General features: G+C 42.7%; 1 protein-coding gene across 5 annotated transcripts in view; it reads right to left on the reverse strand.

The window, feature by feature from the left end:
* dip2bb (disco-interacting protein 2 homolog Bb) overlaps positions 1-22,848 on the reverse strand; it is a 35,139-nt gene that overhangs the window by 10,107 nt on the left and 2,184 nt on the right. The window contains exons 2-20 of one of the 5 annotated variants that reach the window (XM_070903478.1): positions 10,988-11,084; positions 9,881-10,017; positions 6,521-6,646; positions 6,190-6,400; positions 6,130-6,134; positions 6,065-6,094; positions 5,212-5,356; positions 4,446-4,573; positions 3,625-3,822; positions 3,283-3,374; positions 2,919-3,029; positions 2,698-2,821; positions 2,280-2,389; positions 1,956-2,058; positions 1,787-1,851; positions 946-1,039; positions 746-865; positions 534-648; positions 105-244 (exon numbers count right to left, since the gene is read on the reverse strand). In XM_070903478.1, coding sequence (XP_070759579.1) covers positions 105-244; positions 534-648; positions 746-865; positions 946-1,039; positions 1,787-1,851; positions 1,956-2,058; positions 2,280-2,389; positions 2,698-2,821; positions 2,919-3,029; positions 3,283-3,374; positions 3,625-3,822; positions 4,446-4,573; positions 5,212-5,356; positions 6,065-6,094; positions 6,130-6,134; positions 6,190-6,400; positions 6,521-6,646; positions 9,881-10,017; positions 10,988-11,084 — 2,151 coding nt within the window. Of the gene's footprint in view, positions 1-104; positions 245-533; positions 649-745; positions 866-945; positions 1,040-1,786; positions 1,852-1,955; positions 2,059-2,279; positions 2,390-2,697; positions 2,822-2,918; positions 3,030-3,282; positions 3,375-3,624; positions 3,823-4,445; positions 4,574-5,001; positions 5,020-5,206; positions 5,366-6,064; positions 6,401-6,520; positions 6,647-9,880; positions 10,034-10,987; positions 11,085-22,848 lie in introns of all 5 variants that reach the window. The other 4 variants (XM_070903475.1, XM_070903477.1, XM_070903473.1 and 1 more) reach the window with 4 other exon arrangements.

Consider the following 22,848-nt stretch of genomic DNA (forward strand, 5'->3'; position numbering starts at 1 on the left):
GCAGCCAACTCTTGTGTCTCTAGTGTGTCAGATTTTCCCACAAGCACCTACTGTATCTGTCATTCCTTTCCTTTTGACTCCTACATCTTTCCTTCCATCCTCACCTCCAGGCATGACATGCCCCACATCTTGTACAGTCAGGGCGGAGTTCTTGTCCTCGGTGTTGACCCTGATGACACCGTGGCTCAGGCCGCCCATGGAAAGAATGGCACGGGCAGGCAGGGGGGCGCCAGGGACTCCCGGTCTACACAGAAGAGAGTTCAATCAAACATGAACATTTCCATCCATCCCATCTGTTCATACAGTGAGCCACCTGCCCAACCCCCCACCACGTACAACAGACTATGTCTTCATCCGCCCTAATAGACCAATAAAAATTTAAATCAACCATGAGCGAAGCAGTGTGTCTTTCTTTGTCAGCTTTTACTAATCATCCCTTGATTGAAATAGGGGACGTGAGAATGGGAAGAAGGAAAGCAGGTGGGACTTGGAAAAAATCCAACATAAAAAGGGAATATGGGTCAGTGACATACCTGCGTATAGCTACTGTCATGGCCTCGGGGGAGGTGGCACAGGGACAGATAACCTCAGGTTTCAGCCCGTGGGACTGAAACACGTTCAGGAAGGCATCACAGGAAGACACCGACCCTGGACAGCAAGAGGTAAGGGATTCAACATATTACATCTAATTTGTGTGGTTTGCAAGGACCCAGTTTTACATAGCTCGGGGTCATGAAGTACTCACAGGGGTTAGCACCATCAGCAACAATCAGCATCCGTAATGAAGCCAGGCTGGTGTCTCTCTGGTCCCGATGAGCCATCATGGCCCAGTGTAGATCACGGCACTTCACCAAAGCTACACGAGCTGCACGAGGACAAACGTCATGTTGAACATTCAATTCTTTTGTGTGGCATTACTCAAGCTGAGAGAGCAGTGTCATTTACCTTTGTGGATGTGGACCCTCTGTACCCAGGAGAGAGGACAAGCCTTCATCACTGCATAGGGAACGCTGATTGTGTGTATCCTGTTCATCACAGCCTGGAAGCAAACAAAACCTGAATAAGCGCTTCCAACAGAATCTGACAGTTAATTGGCCTAATGGCTAAAAGCTGAGTGTGTCAACTGTCAAATTATAGTTTAGTTTATTGTGTCATTATAAATGCTGTAAATTGTTAATGAATTCACTAACAGAAATAATTGAAAGAAGAGACATTATGTGGGTGGGATTAACAAAAAACAAAACAAAGTGAAAAACATCTCTTTTCAAAGCCTACAAAATAAAATAAAAAAACAAAGACTAAAAAAGAAATCACTAAAAACTCACAATTAAAAGAAAAGAGAGCTTAACTGGATAACATAATGTGAGCAACAGATCAACACGTGGTAGACATCTGTATAATAAGAATAATGCATAAAGGAGCATCGGAAAATAAAACAAAAGCAGAGATAAGTACTGTATCAAGTCCCAATAAACCATGGGACTTTTCATCTGTCCATCATGGAACCTATGAAGTTTTTATAATTTGGACATTTGGTCAGTTTACCAGATACTTTATGAGAACACAGACAAAATGTATCAGCAGAAACTAAAATCACTTTCAAGGCATCACCAGGAAGCACCAGAACAAAGAACCTACTGTGGACACATGGATGACTTTATCATATTGCTTAATAGGCAAGAAGTATTAACAGTCAATGGAAAGACTTTCTTGAGCTTGCATGTGCATCAAATCATATGCAAACACACCCATGCATGCGTCCCCACACACACACGCACACACTTACCGTGAGAACTCCATGCCATAGGCCCATATCCTTTTTAAAGTCCAGGACATTCACTAAAGTTTCCCCTTCAAGTGAAGAAAGACAGAAGTGACTTCAGACTTATAACAACCGTGTTGATGAAGAAACCTTCAAATGATAGATGATGACGACACTCTGGGTCTTTACTCACCCTCACAGTAGTTGCAGGCCTGGGTCAGTGATTGGCAGTGGGTCAACATGGCTACTTTAGACACAGCCACACCCACCACTGTGCCATCTTTACTCGCCTTGTACTACACAGTGAAGGAAACACGAGACAGACATGTGAAACCACAACACACTTGTCTTTTCAAATAAATCAGGATGCAGTAATGCTCAGGTTCCCAGATTGTGTTTTTACTGTGATCTGGTTGTGTGCTAGACAACAGACAGTTATACAATATAGCCTCATTAAAAGCAGTAACTGGTTAATGTAGCCAGAAGCAGCTGACACACCAGTAACCAGCTCTGTTACCTCGATATATGCAGGGTCAGTGTTGGCGGTAGGGATGTGCGGCTGCCAGTCTTTTGAGGGCTTGGTCAGGTATTTTGAGTCTGTCACCACCCACTTTAGTCGAGGCCAGCCTATCAGAGAAAGGCATCAGTCAAAGTAAAGTCAAGTAAAATCAAGGGGGCTACATAATATAAAAAAGGGATTAATTCCAAAATGTTATACAACCATTTTGAGAAAAGTGATGCCTGAAATTCATCATCACCTCTTTATTAAAACACAGAGTACGTTGTACCCCCCCTGCATAACAATTTTGTACTCAAACAGTCTGAAGGTGACCTGAGATTTAGCCATTATATGTTTTACTTTCAGCAATATTTCATAAAAGAGTAAGTCTAATTATTTGAATAAAGTTCCATCATTTCAGAGAGAGCTTACTGACCTTTAAACTGCAGTATTTCCCCTGTGGGTGTCTTGGGTAAACCCTTAAGACAGATCTCACTGGTCAGAGCCAGACCAACACCACAGCTACCGAGCAGAAACCCCACCTGGCTGATACCTGCATCCTGAAAACACCACACACACACACACACACACTCAAAGTTAAACAGAAAAACTCTCTGTACTCACAACATGCACATGTTCCTCTGAGGGATTTCTTACCTTGCGAGACAGTGGTACTTCAATAGGTACAGGTATAACTTCAGCCAGGAGGCACCCATAGAAGGCCACCCAGAACATCCCAGGGTCACTGTTGGGGTACACTAACGCCACCTACCAAGACATTAAACTTTACATTTAGGAACGTTTTACTTTAGATTGTAAAAGAAGAAAAATACATCTCTACGGATGTAAACGCTGGTGGTAAAAGGCACATCAGCAGGGTCGAAGCCTGAAACCTCGTTCCTGCAAACACTGCAGAATGCCGTATTCCTCTCTACTAAATGAGTCTGTCAGGATGACACGACATTTGTTATACGTCTGTTATGTGTGCATCTGTTTTCTGTCAGTGTGTCAGCTCTCTCACCCTGTCCCCAGGTTTGAGGATTTGTTCGTTCTTGGTGCCCAGCTTGTTCAGGAGGGTGTACGCCAGCTTCACGCTGCGACTCCACAGTTTCCCTAACAGACAGAAGGTGGAGCGGGAAGGAGGGAACAAGAAGGGTGGGTTATATGTCCAAAAAAATCCCATGTCACAGAGTACAACCATCTCTCTATTATCTAGATGAACTCTTGAACTCCTTGGAGATAGCTCTCAACATAGCATAGTACCTTTTGGTTACAACTCCCAGAAGTTGTACGTTACTGCTACTGATCTGACAATGTAAATGTCCTTCCAGGCTTTCTGCATACTAACAGTCTTGTTTCTCACCATAAGTCAGTGTGTAGAGCGGTTTGCCCGTGATGTCGAGAGCAGTGAGGGCAGGGCTCTTCCCCTGAGTGGCCCCCCAACGGGCCAACGCTGCCTGCAGGGCTGGGGGCCAGTTACTGACCACTCCCAAAGGCTCCCCTTTCACCGGCATGATCTGACGGCCCTCCGGCTTCGGTGTGTTGGGGTCCGGCTGGGGCACTGCATGAGAGAGAGACAACAGAACACAGTTGAGTATATTACAGATGAAGGAGATTCATTATGGATGCCACCAGGATAAAATGCAGTCCTCAGTCATCATTGCTGGTCTATACTGTATCGGTTTCATTTCCATTGGCTTTTTTCCTGAGTCTTTTCTGCTATTTTAATCACGTTTAACTACTTATTCATTACTAAATTCCTAAATATATAAAGAATAAATCTGAAAGGAAATAGATTGCCCTTTCCTCCTTCCAAAAAATACAGTTTTATGTTAAGCATTGCTCAAACACAAGGAATATTATTCAACACAAATGTATTTTAAATTGTAACCAAATATGGGTACCATGTTATAATAAGGCACCCTCTGTTATTTGTACCTGATTGCTTTTTTAATTGTAAATAAATCATTTACAAAGCTTTACAGATCAGTTATAAGACATTAAAAAGAACAAGGTTGCCAGGTTGTGAAAAACACTGTTGACTGGTCGGACTTTGTTTTCTTCTTACCTGGACCACAATCCATTTATTAACAACATTTACAACTTCTGACTTGTTGAATTAAATACGCTTCATTAATGATTTGCTAACATTTATAACTGCATAACTTTCATGGCGCTGCGTACCTTCTACGATCTCCTCTGAGTCGTCGGTGAAGAAGTCACTGAGGGGGGGTCTCTTGGGCCTCTTCAGGGTGTTGAGCAGCTGCTGGATCTTAGTGGACACTCTGCTGCTCACAGGAACTCCTACAAGCAGGATGAAAGTGGAGAGGAGCGGTGGCGGGACAAACACACAGTCACACACAACGTGGCACATACATACAGTGATTAAACACTACACGTTTAAACTTCTTACCATCTCATAGTCTGCTGCTCTTCATCCCATATGACAAGAGACTGTATTTTTTAGTTAAGATTGAATTATTTGAATTGATTGTAATATCTTTTGGGAATGAAAAGCAGCATACGTAGGTGGCAACGACACAAGGAAAACACGGTGAGAACTGGGGTAAAGGTTGCTTCTTGTGGTTTGGGATCACACGAGAGGATTCATTCTGTGCGTGAATGTTGTTTTTTGTTGCATTTATTTCTATAATCATTCATTACAAACAGGAGGGAGAGTTGAGGGTACAACAGCAAACACAGAAGGCTATGGACATTATACATTAAGGAGTTTCCTTACTCTGGATATTACCTCTTCCTATTAAGCCAGTCAAATAAACATGTGACAGGGTGGAGAAAGATCAAGAAGAAGAGAAAGCAGTAAAGTCTGATTAATGATATGTCATGTTTGGAAGTCGACACTTATTTTGAAGAGAGAAGAGATACGAGTGGAGTCAGACTGAGGTCCCCACAGAGACACGCAAACAAATAGACATGTTATGTGTAGTTGTTACCGTCTGCCGTCTCCATCATGCTCGAGCGGCTCTGCCCTCGGCTCATCCCTCGGACCACGGCGTTGGAGGGCAGGTCCACCCTAGAGGAGCCTCTGGACGGAGGGGCCACAGCTGTCACATCTGGAGGAGGGGCGCTGTTCTCTGAGGGGGCTGCAGTTTGAAGCAAGGGAGGACAGTCTGAACGAAGCCATCCTGAAGTGGCAGCTTGATTTCTAATTACAATACCAGGCACTGGACATTAACAAGTGTTTGAGAGTAACAAAGACCAGCATACAGGTCTGAACTAAAATCGTAAGTGAACATTGAAAAAATCACGATGTCCGAGATCAAAAATGAACTTTAAAGCTCCACATCTCTTCATGAGTTTTAAACACATTGAACAGTTTACCTGTGAATGACTACATGTGTATAAACGGTTAATAAATGCTTTACAACATTTGTTACTCCTATTGATCATTCAGTATGATGTTATACTGTGTTATCAATCATTCATTAACTGTTTATACAGTTATAGTTATTTAGTTATATAGTTAGTTAGTTATAATTATTATATGTTATATATTAATTCCTTATTCTAATTATATCTAATCACACAACAAATCCATATAGTTGCACTTTCTGAACTACTGTATGTCTTTATAGACTTACTTTGTTATTTTATGAATATGCAAATGTGTAGTTTTCCAAAATGTAGTGCTGTCTCTCGTCACAAACTATGATAGAAAAAGTTTAGCTCTTGATAGAAAAATCACACCAACAAGCACCAGAACATGCCGTTATTCCCTGAAATAATCTGTTAATTTTGGTCAAACCGCAGCAGTGGTGTCCATGAATATTGGTGTGCCTCACCAATGCGACTGTGAGCCAGCATGTCCGTCACTGCTACAGTGTGGGGCTGCTCATGCGGCTGGGGCTGAGGCTGGTGCGGCGGTTGGTAGTGAGGCTGATACAGAGGTTGGTACTGCGGCTTGTACTGGGGCTGTGGCTGAGGCTGGCTCTGAGGCTGCGGCTTGGCCTCTCCATGGGACAAGGTGGAGGAGGCCGAGGAGGAGGTGGAGGAGCCCTGGACGGTGCGGTTGATCCATGAGTCTGGGCTCTGCAGGTTGGGATTGACCAGAGGCGGAGGAGCGACCACTGACGACTGCCTGCGCACAGACGTCTCATCTTCTGAACCTGATGAAGAGTCTGAGCAAGAGGGAACAAAGTATGAATTATCCAGCAGTGTATCCTCTTGGGTAACACTCAATCTGTCTGTAAAAGTATTAAGACAGAGTAGGAGGACTGTCCTCCTTCTTCCTGTCCCACCTGGTGGTGTGCGGGTTTCGATGGGAGATTGCACATAAGTGGAGCGTCGCTTGGTAGGCATGGGGAGAGCCATCTTCTCCTCTTTATGTTTAGCCAGGGCAGCTTGAACTGCCTCAGTATGGATATCTGCACAGACAGAAAACAATACGAGGTGAGTTAGGGATGACTTGACTTGATCCTAGCAGCTTTGGATCTGATACAAAACAAGGAAACAATAAAAGAGACAATAAAAACAGCTTTTAAAATTGACTCATCAAGAGGCACATAGTCAGACTTTGCTAGCTCCTTTAGTGGTTTGTGTGATTCAGATTTAAATTGCTGAATGTTTTCCTTCTTTGTATATTGGCTCATTTAATGACTTTAAAAATGCATCATTTCCCTAACTACTGCTTGAATAGTGCTATTACATTTTATTTATTTAATTGTGCTGCGAGTCCTCTAGATCAGTGGGACCCAATGAAAAGGACCTGCACCCCCAAAAGCCCCTGCTCCAAAATAAGGTACATGTGGGCGCTTTTGGGGGGGCAGAAACTCTGGCCTGGGAACCAAGTTTAGATCCTGGTTCAAATTTAACAATCCGAGAAGGAAACATCACTGTGGTTACTCTGCTTTCATTCATTCATTCGACACATTAAACCTGTGACAACATTTTGTTTTAAATGATCACAAGCTTAAAAGTTTGGTAACCCCTGCTTCATTCCTTTGCAGTACTTTTTGATAGCATCATTTTAGTTTTGTTCCAGTGAGGCTTTGTTAAAGAAGAAACAGCATATTAAAATGTTGAGACAAGTGAATTAGTCAGAAGAAAATCCTCAGAGGGTGACTGAGTTTTCCCACTGAAACAGGAAACCACGACGGGAGGAGAGAGCGATGCTGTGTGTTAGCCCACACACTTTCCTACACACATGCACACGGTAATACATGCAGAGATACTTTCACTTGATGACACCCACAGGCGCATTAAAAGAGGACCACGTGAACCGCCACACACTCAAGACTACGTAACAAAACATGTGCAACAAAAGCCCACTCACTGACAAATCACATCTATTAACTCAGGGGACACAATTTCCATTCAAACATCAACACATTTAAATAAATCATCAAGCACAGCTCATTACACAGCAGCAGTGGGGACCATAATTACATAACTGGCATTCTGCTGAACAGATTGCTCCCGGCTAAATCATCTTCTCTCATAATGTGCCATCGTCCACCCTCACACAGGGGCGTCAGGAGAGGCTGACTCCTTACACATGTCTGGGAGGATGAGGGCTGTCTCCGTGGCAATAAGCACGGTGGGGTGTGCGGAGATGTACAGGCAGAAGTACCTCTTTGGTCTGCTATTACACTGCAGCCTCACAAAAACCAGTCAGCGTTGTATTTTGGTGAACTGACAGGTTGTTTAAGAGAAGAAATAACTGGAGGAAGCTAGAGGAGATGAGAGAAAATTAAATTAAGGTTGTTCTGCACTTTCTCTGCAGCCCATAAAACGACAAGCGCATTAATTTCCTCCGTTTCTCATTGCTGCAGTGTTTTGTCATTTCTTATTATTATTTGCTTTTGCTGGGTCTCTTTCAAAACTCTGGCTTTCTGTGGCTCTATGGTGGGCATTGTTTGCCTATTGGTCCGTTCAGACTGTAATATTTATTTTCCCAGAGGATGAATCTTAAGTACTTTGGTGATCCCCTGACCTTTCTTCTAGCGCCACCATCAGGTCAGATTCTTTGGTTTATGATCAAATACCTTCAAAACTAATAACATTCCCATCAGCTGGAGCTGTACTTTGTGTATAGCGCTAATTAGCAAATGTTAGCATGCTAAAATGCTACATGTATACAGTCTGCGTGCTAAGCTCAGATTGTAAACATGGTAAACATCACATGCTGCTTAACATCAGTATGTTAGCACTGTCATTGTGAGCATGTTAGCATGCTGAAGTTAGCATTTAGCTCAAAGTACAGCATGGCTATAGAGTCTCAGTGCTGTTGCCTGCTGGTTTACAAAAGCTGGGCACTTAAAAATGGTGGTTTTAACTGCCAGCTGACTGGCTGTTTTGATTGAAAATATCACAATGAAATCCATTGCCTTTGATAGAAGTGAAAATTGCAGATATGCAACATTACACAGCAGGCGGCTATGGTTCAGGAGATAAAGCTTTATGATTTCAGTCCGTTTACCATTTACTACACAAAATGATGTCACATGTTTACTTCTCACTACAGTGTAAACTATTGTTTGCATTACTGAATGAGTGAGGAAAGGAGGGATTTCAGACACTAACTGACGACGACAAGCCTTCCTGCTCCCTAGTTGAAATGGTGCTGTATCAGTGCACTTTTGCTGCACTTGAACTGTATTACAGTGTGAACAGAATAAAATGGATGCCACACTCATTATATAGCAAGAGGCCTCCTCGTCCTTGGTTCGTGTTCTTCTCCTCCAGGCCGTCTCTTTCAACCCATCAGTCCTACAAAACTTTACTTCTACGCTGCACTGTTAAAGCCCAAGACAATGCAGAACTACTTTCCCTCAGTCCATTTAATTTACATTCATTCCTCTTCTATTCATTTTGTCTTTACTCTATTTTTGCAGCTCTAATCCTCTCTGTGTTGAATCCTCCTCCCCAATTTCCTTCTGAATGCTTCAATCTGATAAAACATTTTCTGTTACTGGTCAGATTTTTCTATGACAAAGAATCATTTTCACCAAACTCCAGCCTAACAGACTGACTTTAGATTAGTCAGCCTGGTATTTAGCATGATGGAGCGTGAGGGTGTTTCATATGCGAGGCAAGAATTGTTGAAAAGGCGAGCAGGAAGAGAGAATTAAGAAAAGAAAAAGCAGGGTGTGGGCTGGTCTGGAGGGAGGATGCTTTTACAGCCTGAACCTCAGCTAACAGACGCTCTAATATCCTCCTCACATGCTCTTTCACCTCTACTCAACTGCTCTGTTTTCCTTTATCCTCGCCAGCGGCAGATCAGTATTCCCCTGTTCTCCACACAGCCTCCTCACACATAGCCAGGCAGTGACATCACTCTGCTTTCACAGAGTGGGGGTCCTCACTGAGGGGCTGCACTGTCGTCTGTCTCTCTGCTCACACACACACACACACACACACACACACACACACACACACACACACACACACACACACACACACACACACACACACACACACACACACACACGCAAGCTCTTCTTTAATTGGTCCCTTTGAAACAACCCAGTGTCTGAGCTTAAAAACAGACACTGGGTTCAACAAGTGGATCTAATTTGAGCGCTGCAAAGTTTATCAGAGGAAACTATACGTCCCTCAGAGGCTGGTGCATCAGAGGAGTTTTATGTGGGAGTTCTGACCTGATCTATAGCGGTCATCCCGGGTTCCTCCACTGCGATGTGTTTTGCGGGAGCGGCGTTCTCGGTAACGGGACGAGCTGGAGGGGGGAGGGGCATGGCTGGAGGAGGAACTGGGAGCTGGAGGCTGCACGTCATTCCTGCGGGGCGGCTCCACTGTCAAACACACACAACAAACCATGTATTAATTAAAACATATATGAGAATCTTATTATCTTGCTTCTCCGAGTCACTGCCTTGGATGGGAACAGCCATTTCTGTCGACTCCATCTGTACCGAACTTTTGAAAGTTGTGGTGTAGCCAATGTTTAGCAGACTTTCTGCAATTTTCTGGAGTACAACAATGTACTTAACTTATTATGATATGGTGTAGGGAACTGGATAATATTTGATTTTAATTATTATGGAATTACATTAACGTTTGACAGTAATTTAGGCTGTGCTGCATTTGTATTTTTCTTTCTACTTTCTATGTTCTTGTGTTTATTTTATTATTACTATTATTATTATAGCTTTGTACGTATTTTCTTTTTTGTTCTTTCCCATATTCATGTCAAGGACATTGTCACATTGGGTCTACTCAATCAAGTAGCTTGATGAGAAACAGGAAACATTTTTTATCCATTAGCCACGTTTTTAGTTAAATTCCACCATCTGATTCAGAGCGGGTTAATTACCTGCTGGTAGATACATTTTGCACACAGCCAACAATTTACCATAATTTGTGCTCTACCATCAGAGGGATGAGGAGAGATTAGCAGAGAGATGGTACCACCAGGATGCAGCAGTGAGCATTACCAGGTCTTACTGTACAATACCAGGGTCACTTACTGCAATCTAGTTTACATTTTCTGCAGTTATTCTGCAACGCAATGATGTTTTTACCATTTAGTGATTCACAGTGTGAGACCCAGGTTCAAATAATAAATTGTAAAAAGACATGGATGTGAAAATAAAATCTATAAGACAGTAAGCAGAGCTTTTGTGTAACTGAGTCAAGGAAATAAGAGACCGAAAGTCATACCAGATGAACCTGATCACATTTCTCTCTGGAGTAAGTTTAAGCATGACATGGTATTTTCTTTTGTGTATAACCAGAGAATAGGGGACACGCACAGCTTATGCTTGTTTTTACCTGGAGTGTGAATGATGAAGGGAGCCAGGAGTTTGGTCCTTTTCTTCTCATAGCCCTTCTGTGTAATGTCACCTGTAAAAGATTACAGAGAAAACAGTCACTTCACTTACAGGCTGGACATGATAAGGTGAAGTCAAATCAACTTAGATCTGATAGGATTACAATAAACATCGGTTTGTTCACATTGTCAACAGCGCTAACCTTCAACATTTTGGTGCCTTTAGTGTCTTTTTCCATTCTGCATTACATAAGAGACATTTTAAGTTGTATATTCTTGATAAAAAGTATAATTTTAAGAGTAAAAGAAATGACTGATGTTTTGGACCAAGTGGCAAGACTCAGTCAAGTATTCATAATAGACTGAACACTTCTGGACTGATCTGCGTTCTCTGATGTGTCTAAATGTGGTCTATCACCACCTGTTTAAAGTAAGGTGATGGAACAACAGAGAGGAGAGAGACAGGTAAAAAAAAAACAACATAACGTTATAAAAAGGAGAAGATGGAAACACAGATGGATGCACACAGCGATGCAGTAATCTCCAGAGATGGCTGAGGGCGTCAAAGACGTGGCTCAGTTCCAGCCTCAAGTACGACACGATGGGAAAAACAAAACAGGACTAAATTTGGAAACATACGGAAGCGTGGGCAAGAGATGGGATGATTCAGAGACACGAAAGCTGAGGATAAGAAAGGTGGGGGACGCACAGAGATAAAACGGGAGACGACGAGAGCAAAGAGGATAAAGGAGAGGGAGAGACGACAGAGGTGAGTGATCAGTGCACCCAGAGGACAGAAGAGGAGGAATCTCGAGTCACAAGTGGTAGAAGAGCAAAATGTCCCTTCAACACCCCCTTCTCACCCCCCTGCCGACAGCCCATCTGCATTTTCCTCCACCCCACCAGACACAACACAGGCTGACTGAGCTCTCCGCTGGCCCTGAAGCAATGCAGTGACTCTGCCAAACTCCTCTGTGGGCAAAGCTGTCAGATTTTCAGACACGCACTAAAAATCCATCTGGAGAGCCTGCGCTCACTTCTCTAGTAACTGTGTTGAGCATTGATGATTCATTCAGTACGTCTGCCAATGGCTGCCCTGGACGATCTCAAACCTAATCTTCATCACGGAGGCTGTCTCAGGCAACACTGTTTTTAATCCGACAGTGACTTACAATGTGTATAACAATGAGGAAGTCCTGCATATAAAGTCAAAACAGAAGTCTAAATAAACCTGCCACTGTTGGCCAGCCTGACAGGTGATCCCACTCTGTGAACAGCAGTGACTCCTCTGCAGTTGTATCACCTCCTGGAGCTCTTAAGACTTAATCCCTGATTAGAAAATTAGGCTGCTGAGACGCACAGCGAAGAAAGGTTGAAGCTGTCTGCCGCCGATGTCGTCTCTTCCCAGTTACACCACAGAGGACAATGAGGATTAGATGAGGATTTCCTGGCACACTGACACAGGTGAACAACTGGCACACAACTTCATACAGTGATGTACAGTTGAAGTCAATCAAGATAACAATAAATCTGCTTTACTGCAACTTTGTAGTTTTCGCCATCATTTCAATGTTCTGTTCTCTACACTGCTACGAAGTCTGATACGGTGAGAGACGCGAGCGGTCAGATGACCCGACAATCAAACTTTTAAACCAACACTGATGAAGTCCTCAAAGTGCTCCAAAAAATGACAACTGGGCAAACTCCCTCTGCAGAGGAGGATCATGTGATATGACTGAAACCACAGAGTAGCTACTAAATGGACCTCGTGGTGAGATTGTTGTGTACTGCTGCTTCCAACATTCAATCTAAAAACAGTTTAGCCAGATTATATAAACCACTTTATTTGGACATAAAACCAAAACTGAACACACAGAACGTCAGTAATAATATCTCACTGCACAACTACAGCAAGTACAATATATGGCAACAATATATGGATGTTTACAACAGACAGTCTTCATCATCATTTTACTATTCTCCTTTATTTTCTCTTCCAAATAAGTTGGCTAACGTTGGAGTTTGTTTAAAACCTGTATGACTGTCTTACCACTTGTGTTTCTTACCTTGTCGTACCTCTTTTTAGCAATGTTGTGTTCCCAGATCTCAAAAATGAACATGGTGAGTACCATGTTGGTGTTACTAATAGGAACGATGGTCAAAACTACAACAATAAGACCCAATTTATTATCCTTGAGTATGAACATGGATACTCAGTATATCACCAGATGCCATCATGAACTGAACTGTGTTACACTATCATTGAATATGTCAGACAAAACACATATTTAAAAGCAAAAACATGTTCGTTTTTAATACAATTTGCTTGGGATCATTACTTTGGACAAAATAAATTGTAAAATGACAAAATGACCTGATTGTATCATCTCGATATAACGCCACTACAGACAAAGACACAGATCCAACTCTATATTTGAACACTGAAAGATCATCTAAACTTTAATCTTTACATCTATCACAGTTCTTCAGTACAGCAGACAACACAGCAATGTTTCAGCAAAATGCACATCTATTCAGTTAAACCACAACACTGCTGACACGCTACACACAAGATGACAAAAATGAGAGTGCTCATGTTTGGAGGATTTCGCCTGAGAGCCCACTCCAACACAATATCTACTCAGGGAGTGGGGCTCTTTTTTTCTGAGGAAAAAAAATTGAAGAAAAGCAAACACTTCCATAAGTAATGCATGAACGGTACAGTTGGCCTCGCTCAGTCACATGATTTATTTTTAGCTCATGTGAACAGGCAGTTTCTCTGCAGAAAGACATACGGGGGGGGGGGGATTCGGCGATGGGGGAGGGGTTGGCGTGACATTAAATGAATCTCAAAGTAATCACTCTTCCATCTGGATGATTTGAAATTCATCTGTTTTTTTATAGTTGCATCAGGCTCCAGCAGTGGGAGCTGAAGAGTTAAAACTCTTTAAAGAGGGTGCATCCTGTCAGTGAGCTACAGGTGAACACAGCAGCATAATATCAGACAGGAAATGAAAATGTGGAGAAATTGAGAAACTGGTATATGAGAAAAATGAGAGGAGTAAATAAAACTTATTCTTTTGCAGTAACTTTCTTCAAACTTAAGATGAGAATCCGTCCCCGTCTGCTCACAATGTACTCAAACACACAGAGATCTGCTTAAGAGGCAAAGCACAGCTTCCCTGAGTTGATGAGGGCCTCGCTCATTAACCCACTTTCTCACAGTGACCCAGTCATGTCTGTCCTAATGGCGGAGGTCACAATCAAACCATTTCAATGACGATGGTAACAGTCAGGCTTTTCTTGAAGCTGCCGCAGCTCTCCTCTTTCGTCTCGGTTGGACTATTGCATCTGTGAAGAAGACTCGTGCATTCACCTCGGAGCATATATGTTTTGTTTTTCCACAATGTGGAGAGAGAGACATCAAAGTGGTGCCTTCTCCCGGCCGCCGTACACTCTCACACTCGCTAGCCTCGGATTATTTGAATTGCAGCGAGACTGCTCTCTCCTTCTACCCCACAGGCGCTCTGTCTGAATAGTAATTAGCTGCCGACCTCTATTCTCTCTCCCTGCTTTTTCCTCTCCCTCGCCACATCTTTCTCTCTCTCAGGAAAAAAAAAAAAACACATGTCGACACCTGCTCACCGAGAATGATCCAAACATGTTAAAATATTACAGGGATCTCCATCTGTTATCTCACAGAAAACAGACGATTTCAACAAGGTTTGAAGATAAGACGCTGGAATGTGAAGTACTGTAACAAAACCACACCAGGCTCCAAGTCCAGTAAGTTAAAATCTAGACTTTGCTTATGATACTATTGCAACAGGCCAACATATGAAGGTCCAGACCAAAGAATGGCATACGGTCCCCCCTTTGTTTGGTACTGTGCCATCTCTGCATTTGTTGATATGAGTTCAAGTGTGTTATTTCCATGGGTAGAGGGGGCTGGGGTTGTTGTTTATTTGCCAAATCAACCTTCCTGAGGCCTACAGAGCCGGCACATTTTTATCTGTGGAACAACCACCCAACTGAAACCTCTCAGCTGCTCTCCTCTTACCAGCAGTCCAAAGCCACTAACTCAGCCAAACGATCACCCACTCACTGCGTCCACACACCAGCCTGACCACAGCGACAGGACACACACACACACACCATATTAATGAAAATGTTACCAACAGTTTGACATGATTGTTAAACCTAGACAACATAACGCTGTATAAGTTAGGTAGATAGTACGCCTAACATCTCTCTCTTTCTTTCTCTTTGACACACATACATGTTTCCTGTCATGTTATCCCGAGTTGAATCTTACATCCTCAAACAGGATTTTTCTGCAGGTCTGGAAAACAAAATCCAGCTATATTTATATGATAAGAGTGTGTCTGCCACTGTACAACACACTGTACTTGCACTGAAGGTCATTATTGTGCCATGTAGTCAAAGTGAAAAGTGGTTTGACTAAACTAAACTTAGGATCATATCTAATTATCTACATATGTGGCATGACAAGTGTGTGTCTATGCATGTGTGCGCCTGTGTGTACTTGCTGTCTGTTTGTTGCTCTTCATTCAAGCTGTTATGTTTGAGCTGAGTGAAACATTCAAACTCAAGACTGTATGCATTTTTGTGGTTGCATCATTGCATCTAATGGAAATAGTGTAGCCTTCTCAAGTTGTCTTTGAGGAACATTTTACACACATTTTATACACACAAAACTCAGCCTGACACATCCTTTGCTATCTTTGGACTCACCAGAAATACTCTCAATTATATATTATTACAGTTTTCTGTTCTTAAACACTGTTGCAGTTCATCAAGTGCTCCAGTGCCCCCAATCAGTATCATTGCTTAAGATAAATGTCTAAGGCACTGTGTCAGTGACAAAAGGACAGCTCTCTTTATGTCATCGAGACTTAATAAAGTCAAATATCCTCTTCAGCCATCTGAATAAACTCCTGCCATAAAAACAGCAGTCTATTCATGGGTTTCTGACTGTCAGTGTTCACCTTTCTGGTATATTCCATGTTCTCATTAAGTTAGTTGGTTTTGTAACAGTCATGCAAAACAGAAAATAGAAAAGTGGCAGATCAGAAATAACAAATGTCTTAACAAGCGACTCAGACAAGAAAACTGGTACTACAGGCATTGGTGAGTGAAAGAAGTGCTTTAAAAAGGCCACAAACACATACACACACACACACACATTTTCTCTGCAGGTCTCAAGTGATTCTCTCCCTCTGGAATAGCAGGCAGGGTGCGGCCAACTCAGGTAACAGAGTGAATCATGTTTCTCTTCACACACTCGTTAAACTCAACTCCGTCAGGGAGTGACGACACAACACCTTGACGGGCCAGCAGAAGTAATGACGGGGGTTACAAAGCAGAAGAGCAAAGAACTGCAGAGAGTTAACTGAAAAGAAGAAGTGACTCAACCAGTGGCTCCTTCCCATCTCCTGTTGTCGACTTTTTCTTCTCTCTCAGTGCACAGAGTGAAAGAAGAGGGTGCGGCGGACACACCTGACTCACTGCACTTCACACACACACACACACACTTACCACACTGGTAAGTGTACTAACATGCTACATAACACTAACAAGAGCACATCCTCTTGTGGGATTTACACACTGGTATGAGGCACTGCAAGTAGGCCATGACAATTATGACAGTGATGTAAACCTAGTGTCTGAAGTCAGATCTAAACCCAGAGCAACACTCTGTGGATCTCTCTTCCCTTACTGTCAACAAAAAGTACCAGATGACGGTTCAACGTGAGGGGGAAAATGTGTAAATTGCTGCTTGTGAAGTTCAAGAGACTTTGATTCTTTGTCACTGTTACTGAAGGTGATCTGGTGAGCAGATGCTGCAGTCAAGTCAAGTCAAGTCAAGTCAAGTTTATTTGAACAGCCCACTTCCACATACAATGTCTCAGTGTGCTGTAAGGGCCCACAAAAGCAACAGTTCCTGAAACAGCCCAACCACTCTAGAAAGACAAGAAGAAAATCTTCAAAGCCCCCACAGCATGTGAGGAAAAACATGGAAGAAACATCAGGAGAGGAAATGTAAGACATTAACTAAGACTGAAGGAAAAGTTTTAACGGTTAGTTGAGGATGTGCAGTGTGGCTGATGAGGTCAGGACGGCAGATCCTCCGAAGGTCAGTGTAACATCTCTGAGAAATCACTGTTCCTTGATACCTGGGTCTACAGTATGACCTGTGGCGTTCCACCTCACTACAATGAGGGACAACTGGCAAATATTTAGTAATAATATATATCCACATAACTTCTATTCAATTCCCACAGGAAGATAACAGTGGAGTTTTACTTGACTTCAATTATTTACATCCTTCAGGGGCTTTTATTATGACTAGTTCAAATAATAACCAACTGACCTGAAATACTTATACGTATTCTCAGAAGATCTTGACCCGACATGCTATGGATTATGGGATACTGAGAACTGGCTTGGAGCAGCCTTTGGAATAGCAAGGCTTGTCGACAAGCTATGACGGGGTGGCAGAAACCTCATGTTTCCTGTGTAATGGTTTTAACAGCTTAGCAGAGCATTCAATTGTATTGCTGTATGTGTGGCTCAAACATATGGCTGTTCTAATCTGGAAGGGGTTTATGGAAAATTCACAAAGTAAAAGTATGTGTGTAAGCAGGGGGAGGTCGGGGGGTTGGGTGCAGGGAGTAGGGGCACCACATGGGCCGTGTCCATAGCAACCAGGCCCATGTGGTGCTGCATAAGGGAACATGAGATGTAAAACCATGGTGATGATACAGGCCAGCACTATGCAATGAGGGCGGCTGCTATCACATGAAATGCATCAGGATGAAGCAAGCTGTCATTTACATTCACTGGACTGTTGGTCAGATAAAACAAGCAATGTGAAGACGTCACCTTGGGCTGCAGGAAATTGTGATTAGGGCTGCAACTAACAATTATTTTTTTATCACTGATTAATTTGCCTATCATTTATTTGAGTAATCAAATCAGAAAATAGTGGAAAATGTCCCTCGCAAGCTCCCAGAGCCCAAGGTGGCGTCTTCAAATGTATAATTTTGTAATCTAAAACCCCAACTTATTGCATTTACAATGATGCAGGAACCAGAGAATGTTTGACATTTTTACTTGATAATGGATTTAAATAATTATCAAAATAGTTTCTGTCAATCAACTAATCATTGCAGCCCTAGTTGTGATGGGAACTTTTCACTATCTTTCATCAGATTTATCGGAATATTAACAACAATACACACACAACCACAGGCTCACAACCTAAACAGCAGCAAGCTTGGTCTGTTGACAGAAAGTAGAAAGTAACATGTAAACTGGAAGGAAACTTGGATTAAATGGCAGTGGACTCACTGGTGTGCAGAGTCTGAAGCACGTGCAGCAGGCAGTCTGACTGCAGCTACTTCCACTTGGCACTGTTCAATAATTCAGTGAACAGCACAGTGACCTGACCACTACTTACTCCTCTCCCTCCACCCCTGTCATTTCTTTGAGTTGTGTCGCTTTCACATACAAGCTGCAGACATAAGAAAACAAACAGATCAGAGGAAGTTTGTTTCTAATTACCAGAAGGTTTATTAAAGCACAACTTTAAAGCAGGAGGAGGTTGAGAGCCCACCTGCCGTTCACTGTGGACTTGAAAGTGAGATAGATCAGCTACCCAGCTGACAGAGTGTGTGTGTGTGTGTGTGTGTCTGAGTGGAGGTGTGCGCTCGAGTCTCATCTAAATTATTCAGCCTTTTTTGTACATAAGGCTTCAATGCGTCTTGTGTTTATGTGTGAGTGTGGGTCTGTGTGCATGGTGATACTAGATATGTAGAGTGTTATATAATGAAAAAAATAAAAAATGAATCCTGTTGTTGTGTTTCTGTGTGACATGTGTGGCAGAAGAGTCCCATCTTTTTGTGGTGTAAAACCAAGTCTGTGGCCTGGAGCACTGGATGGAAATCAGAGTGCAGCTCCTCTGCAACAGTTAATGAGCTTTTAATTAGATAGGCAAAATCGGCTTCCTTCCTGTCCCTGTCAATGCTGCATGTCCACACATGCGCTGATAACTGCATGCGGAAACACGCTGCGCACACACACAGCCAGTGTTTTCCAGCCCGTCAGCCCTGACGGATATATTTGGTTTTATTTGATATTTTTCTTATCGTCAACAATTCCAATGAAAAGAACAACATCTGTGATGAACTGATCGTACTAACAAGTATTGTCTGTGTAGCCAAAGCCTGATATAACCTATTCCTCTGTGCCATAGAGCTCCATTGTTGTTCAAAAACTATTAAAAACTTATCAGTGAGCCACATCGTTTCACCGGGTGACATGTCCCTTCGTTATGATGGACATTATTTTCTCAATCAATCAATTACTTGTTTTTGGTATAAAATGTGTAATAATAAATAGCGAAAAACCAAAACCCAAAGATATTCAGTTCACTATCATATATGTCAAAGAAAAGCCTCTAATCCTCACATTTGAGAAGCTGAAACATGCAAGTCGTTTATCAAATTAGTTGCTGATTCATTTTCTGTTGATCGACTTATCGATTAAATCAATCTCACATACATATCCAGCTGCCCTAAATACCTACTGGTGCACTATTTGTATAATAATCCACGGCTGAAAATAGTCCTGAACAAATGTCCTCCTCTTTGAGTAATGTTTGCCAGAAACTACAGTGCCCAGCTGCTTTAGTAAATAAATAAAAAAGAAACAAAACATTTGGGAACCATTTTTAAAAATGTACATCTTAGGAACAAATGGGCCACAGAGAGGGTAGTGAAGTTGAAAAGCACTGACAGACGGAAGAATGCATTGTTGGTTTTGGTCTTTTCATGGAATTGTTCTCGATAAGTGAATAACGGCAGACTTATCCTTCAGGGATGCATCTTACTTATTTAGATTGGTTAGGAAAACTAAAATAACACAGCAGAAGGGGGAAAACAGGAAAACGGACAGATAGAGGGAAAGCAGTGGTGGTGTCGGGGTGGGAGAGAGAGAGAGAGAGAGAGATCCCCAACAGCAGTCCTGGCCCTGTGTGACTCACAGGCTAAATGAGCCAGGCGTGTTGCCCCCTGATGCTCTGTGACCTAGATTGAGAGACGCAGGCAGGACTGTAATCTCTCATTTCTCTCTCTCTCTCTCTCTCTCTCTCTCTCAGTATGGAACAGGCTGCCGAGATGAAAACCTGCCTCTCCTCCGCAGCATCGCAGACGGGGCGGCGGGATGGACGCTAGTCTCTAGAAAATCCACACATCCACTTATCAGCTGGAGCAGTTACAGCAGAGAACGAGACAGCAACCAAATTAAGGAATACAGAAAAATGACTGCATGTAGCTGCAATCTGTGTGGAGCTGTGTGCTTTGCTGGAGATGTTATACAGTTATAGTCACACAAGGAGATTGTAGGTTATGAGTAGGGCTGTGTATCATTGGAAAAGTATTGATACTAGAGCGGACATGACATCTGAGTTTCAACACTGATACCAAAACAACATGTTTTTAGCCATGCTAGCAGCATGGCTCTAGGGATAGCAATGGCGGTCTGTTGGTCGGTCTGTCCGCTGACTGCTATTGGACAGATTGCCATGAAATTAGTTACAGACATTCACGTTCCCCTCAGGGTGAAATTGCAATAACTTTGGTGATCCTCTTGACTTGTTCTCGGGACCCAAACTTTTCTTTATGACTAAATATCTACAAAATTGATGACAGCCTCATCTGTACTTTGTGTTTAGTGCTAATTAGCAAACGCTTACGCACTACACTAAGATGGTGAACATGGCAAACATTATACCTGCCAAACATCAGGATGTTAGCATTGTCAGTGTAAGCATGTTAGCATGCCGACATTAGCATTTAGCTCAAAGCACTGCTGTGCGTCGGTACAGCCTCACAGAGCTGCTAGCGTGGCTGTTAGCAGGGATTCAGAAAACAGCCCTGCGTTAAAACAGCTCAGTTGACTGTGTTGGTGGAGACATGTTGTTTAGGTACCAGTGAAACAATGAAATCCGATACAGGAAGTCCAGTTGGAGTAACAGACTATGTGTTTAAAGGCTTATGAGATGCCAAAACACTGCACAATGGTTTAATAGTCACAGACAGAATTTTACAACTCAGATTCATCACATCAGCAACTGTTTTATCTTTCGTCACATCGATTGTGAGGTGAACAGTAGAAATACAGCGCTCACGCTAAAAAGTAATCTACCAGAAATGTGCACTTGCGTGTATGTGATTGGCCGGCGCCTTGCTGGACACAGGGATGCCACGGTGAGAATATTTTCTCAAGGGTTAACAATCTCGTGACAACACTGACCCTCTTATATTTATATTTTGGCAGCCTTACTCTTCAAATGTGCTTGAAGGTGTGTGTGTGTGTGTGTAGATTAGAGGTGTTGCCTCCAGATGTTGCCACCTTCATCAAACAAAGCTTACAGATTGCCTCATTAACGTTGTCAGGTTCAAATCCAAAATAGCCTGGCTCAAGCAGGACGACCCTGCGCTGGGACCCCACTACGCCTCACGGATTAGTTTCTTTTAACAAAAGAAGCTGAACTTCTCAAACATTAAAAGCTGTCTAAACACAGACAACCACACAAAAACTTTGCCAGAATAAAACAGTCTAAAATATGCAAGACTATGAATCAAATCAGTACATATCTGATTAAAGAATAAGTAAACAAGACTGCGAATCTGACCAGATATTTGATGGCAACTTTCAGTACTTGACAGTTTTCAATACTCTGTGTGATAGACACATTTCCTAGATCGATGCAATGCACCACCTGTCCTCTTGTGTGAACAGCTTCTGTACAAAGCAAATCGTCTGTGGTCATTTTCACTCACTTTTCACACACAATACACAATATAAATACAGGAGCTGCAGACACTACGATGCCCACACACTCCCAAGCTGAGCAGCTTAAACAGTTGTGGTTTAGTGCTCTAAATTCCAGTCCGGCTCAATCACCAAGACTTTGATCCCCTCAATGGCTTTCTTTGTGTCCTTACAGTCACAGAGGTTAAAGTGGGTGGAGTTTCTCTCTTTCACTCTCTCACATACACACACTTCCACACAAATACAGACAAATACACACGCACACACACACACACACACACACACAAACACATACACACACTGCAGCCCACAACTATTGCTGTGAAGAAAAGTGCTGATGCATATTTTCTTCTGTTTGTTGCTAGGGGAGTCCCATGTACCAGGACAACAATGGGGCGATTGTTGCCATGTAAAAGATATCCATGAGAAACTTTAAGAATCATTGGTCGGCCAGCTGCCGTTCGAATTGTCCCATCCGCGTGGAGCAGACGGCGAATGCACTTCATCGCACTGGAAGATGTGGATACAGGAGCGGGGCATCTGGACAGCACTGAGCCTTTTTATACGCTAAAGAGTCGTCTCTGATCTAAAGTTACAGATGATAGAGTCCCCCGCAGAGGGACAGTCACTCTGGGGGTGTCACCTTACCACTCTACACACTTTAGCCTTACACCACAAAAACTGCCACAGGTGACTCTGACTGGACTCAGAGACCTCTGATTGTTCTGTCAATAGACCAGCTTCAGCGGCTCCAGTCAGGCCATCTGACCAGAGAAAAGCAGCAGCTGTTAGACAGCAGAAACACTGCAGACTGTACATAGAAGAGGCGGATGCTCAAGTCACATGACTTCAACTCCATCCTGACTTGAGTCAGTTTTATTACCTTGAGACCTGATAGATATGTGAAGAGAACTGACTCGGATATGACGACTTTTACTTTGCAGTAGTGTTAGAACGATAAAATGTATAGTCATTGAT

This window comes from Enoplosus armatus, chromosome 3, assembly GCF_043641665.1.
Source record: "Enoplosus armatus isolate fEnoArm2 chromosome 3, fEnoArm2.hap1, whole genome shotgun sequence".
In the NCBI taxonomy this organism is placed as follows: Eukaryota; Metazoa; Chordata; class Actinopteri; order Centrarchiformes; family Enoplosidae; genus Enoplosus; species Enoplosus armatus.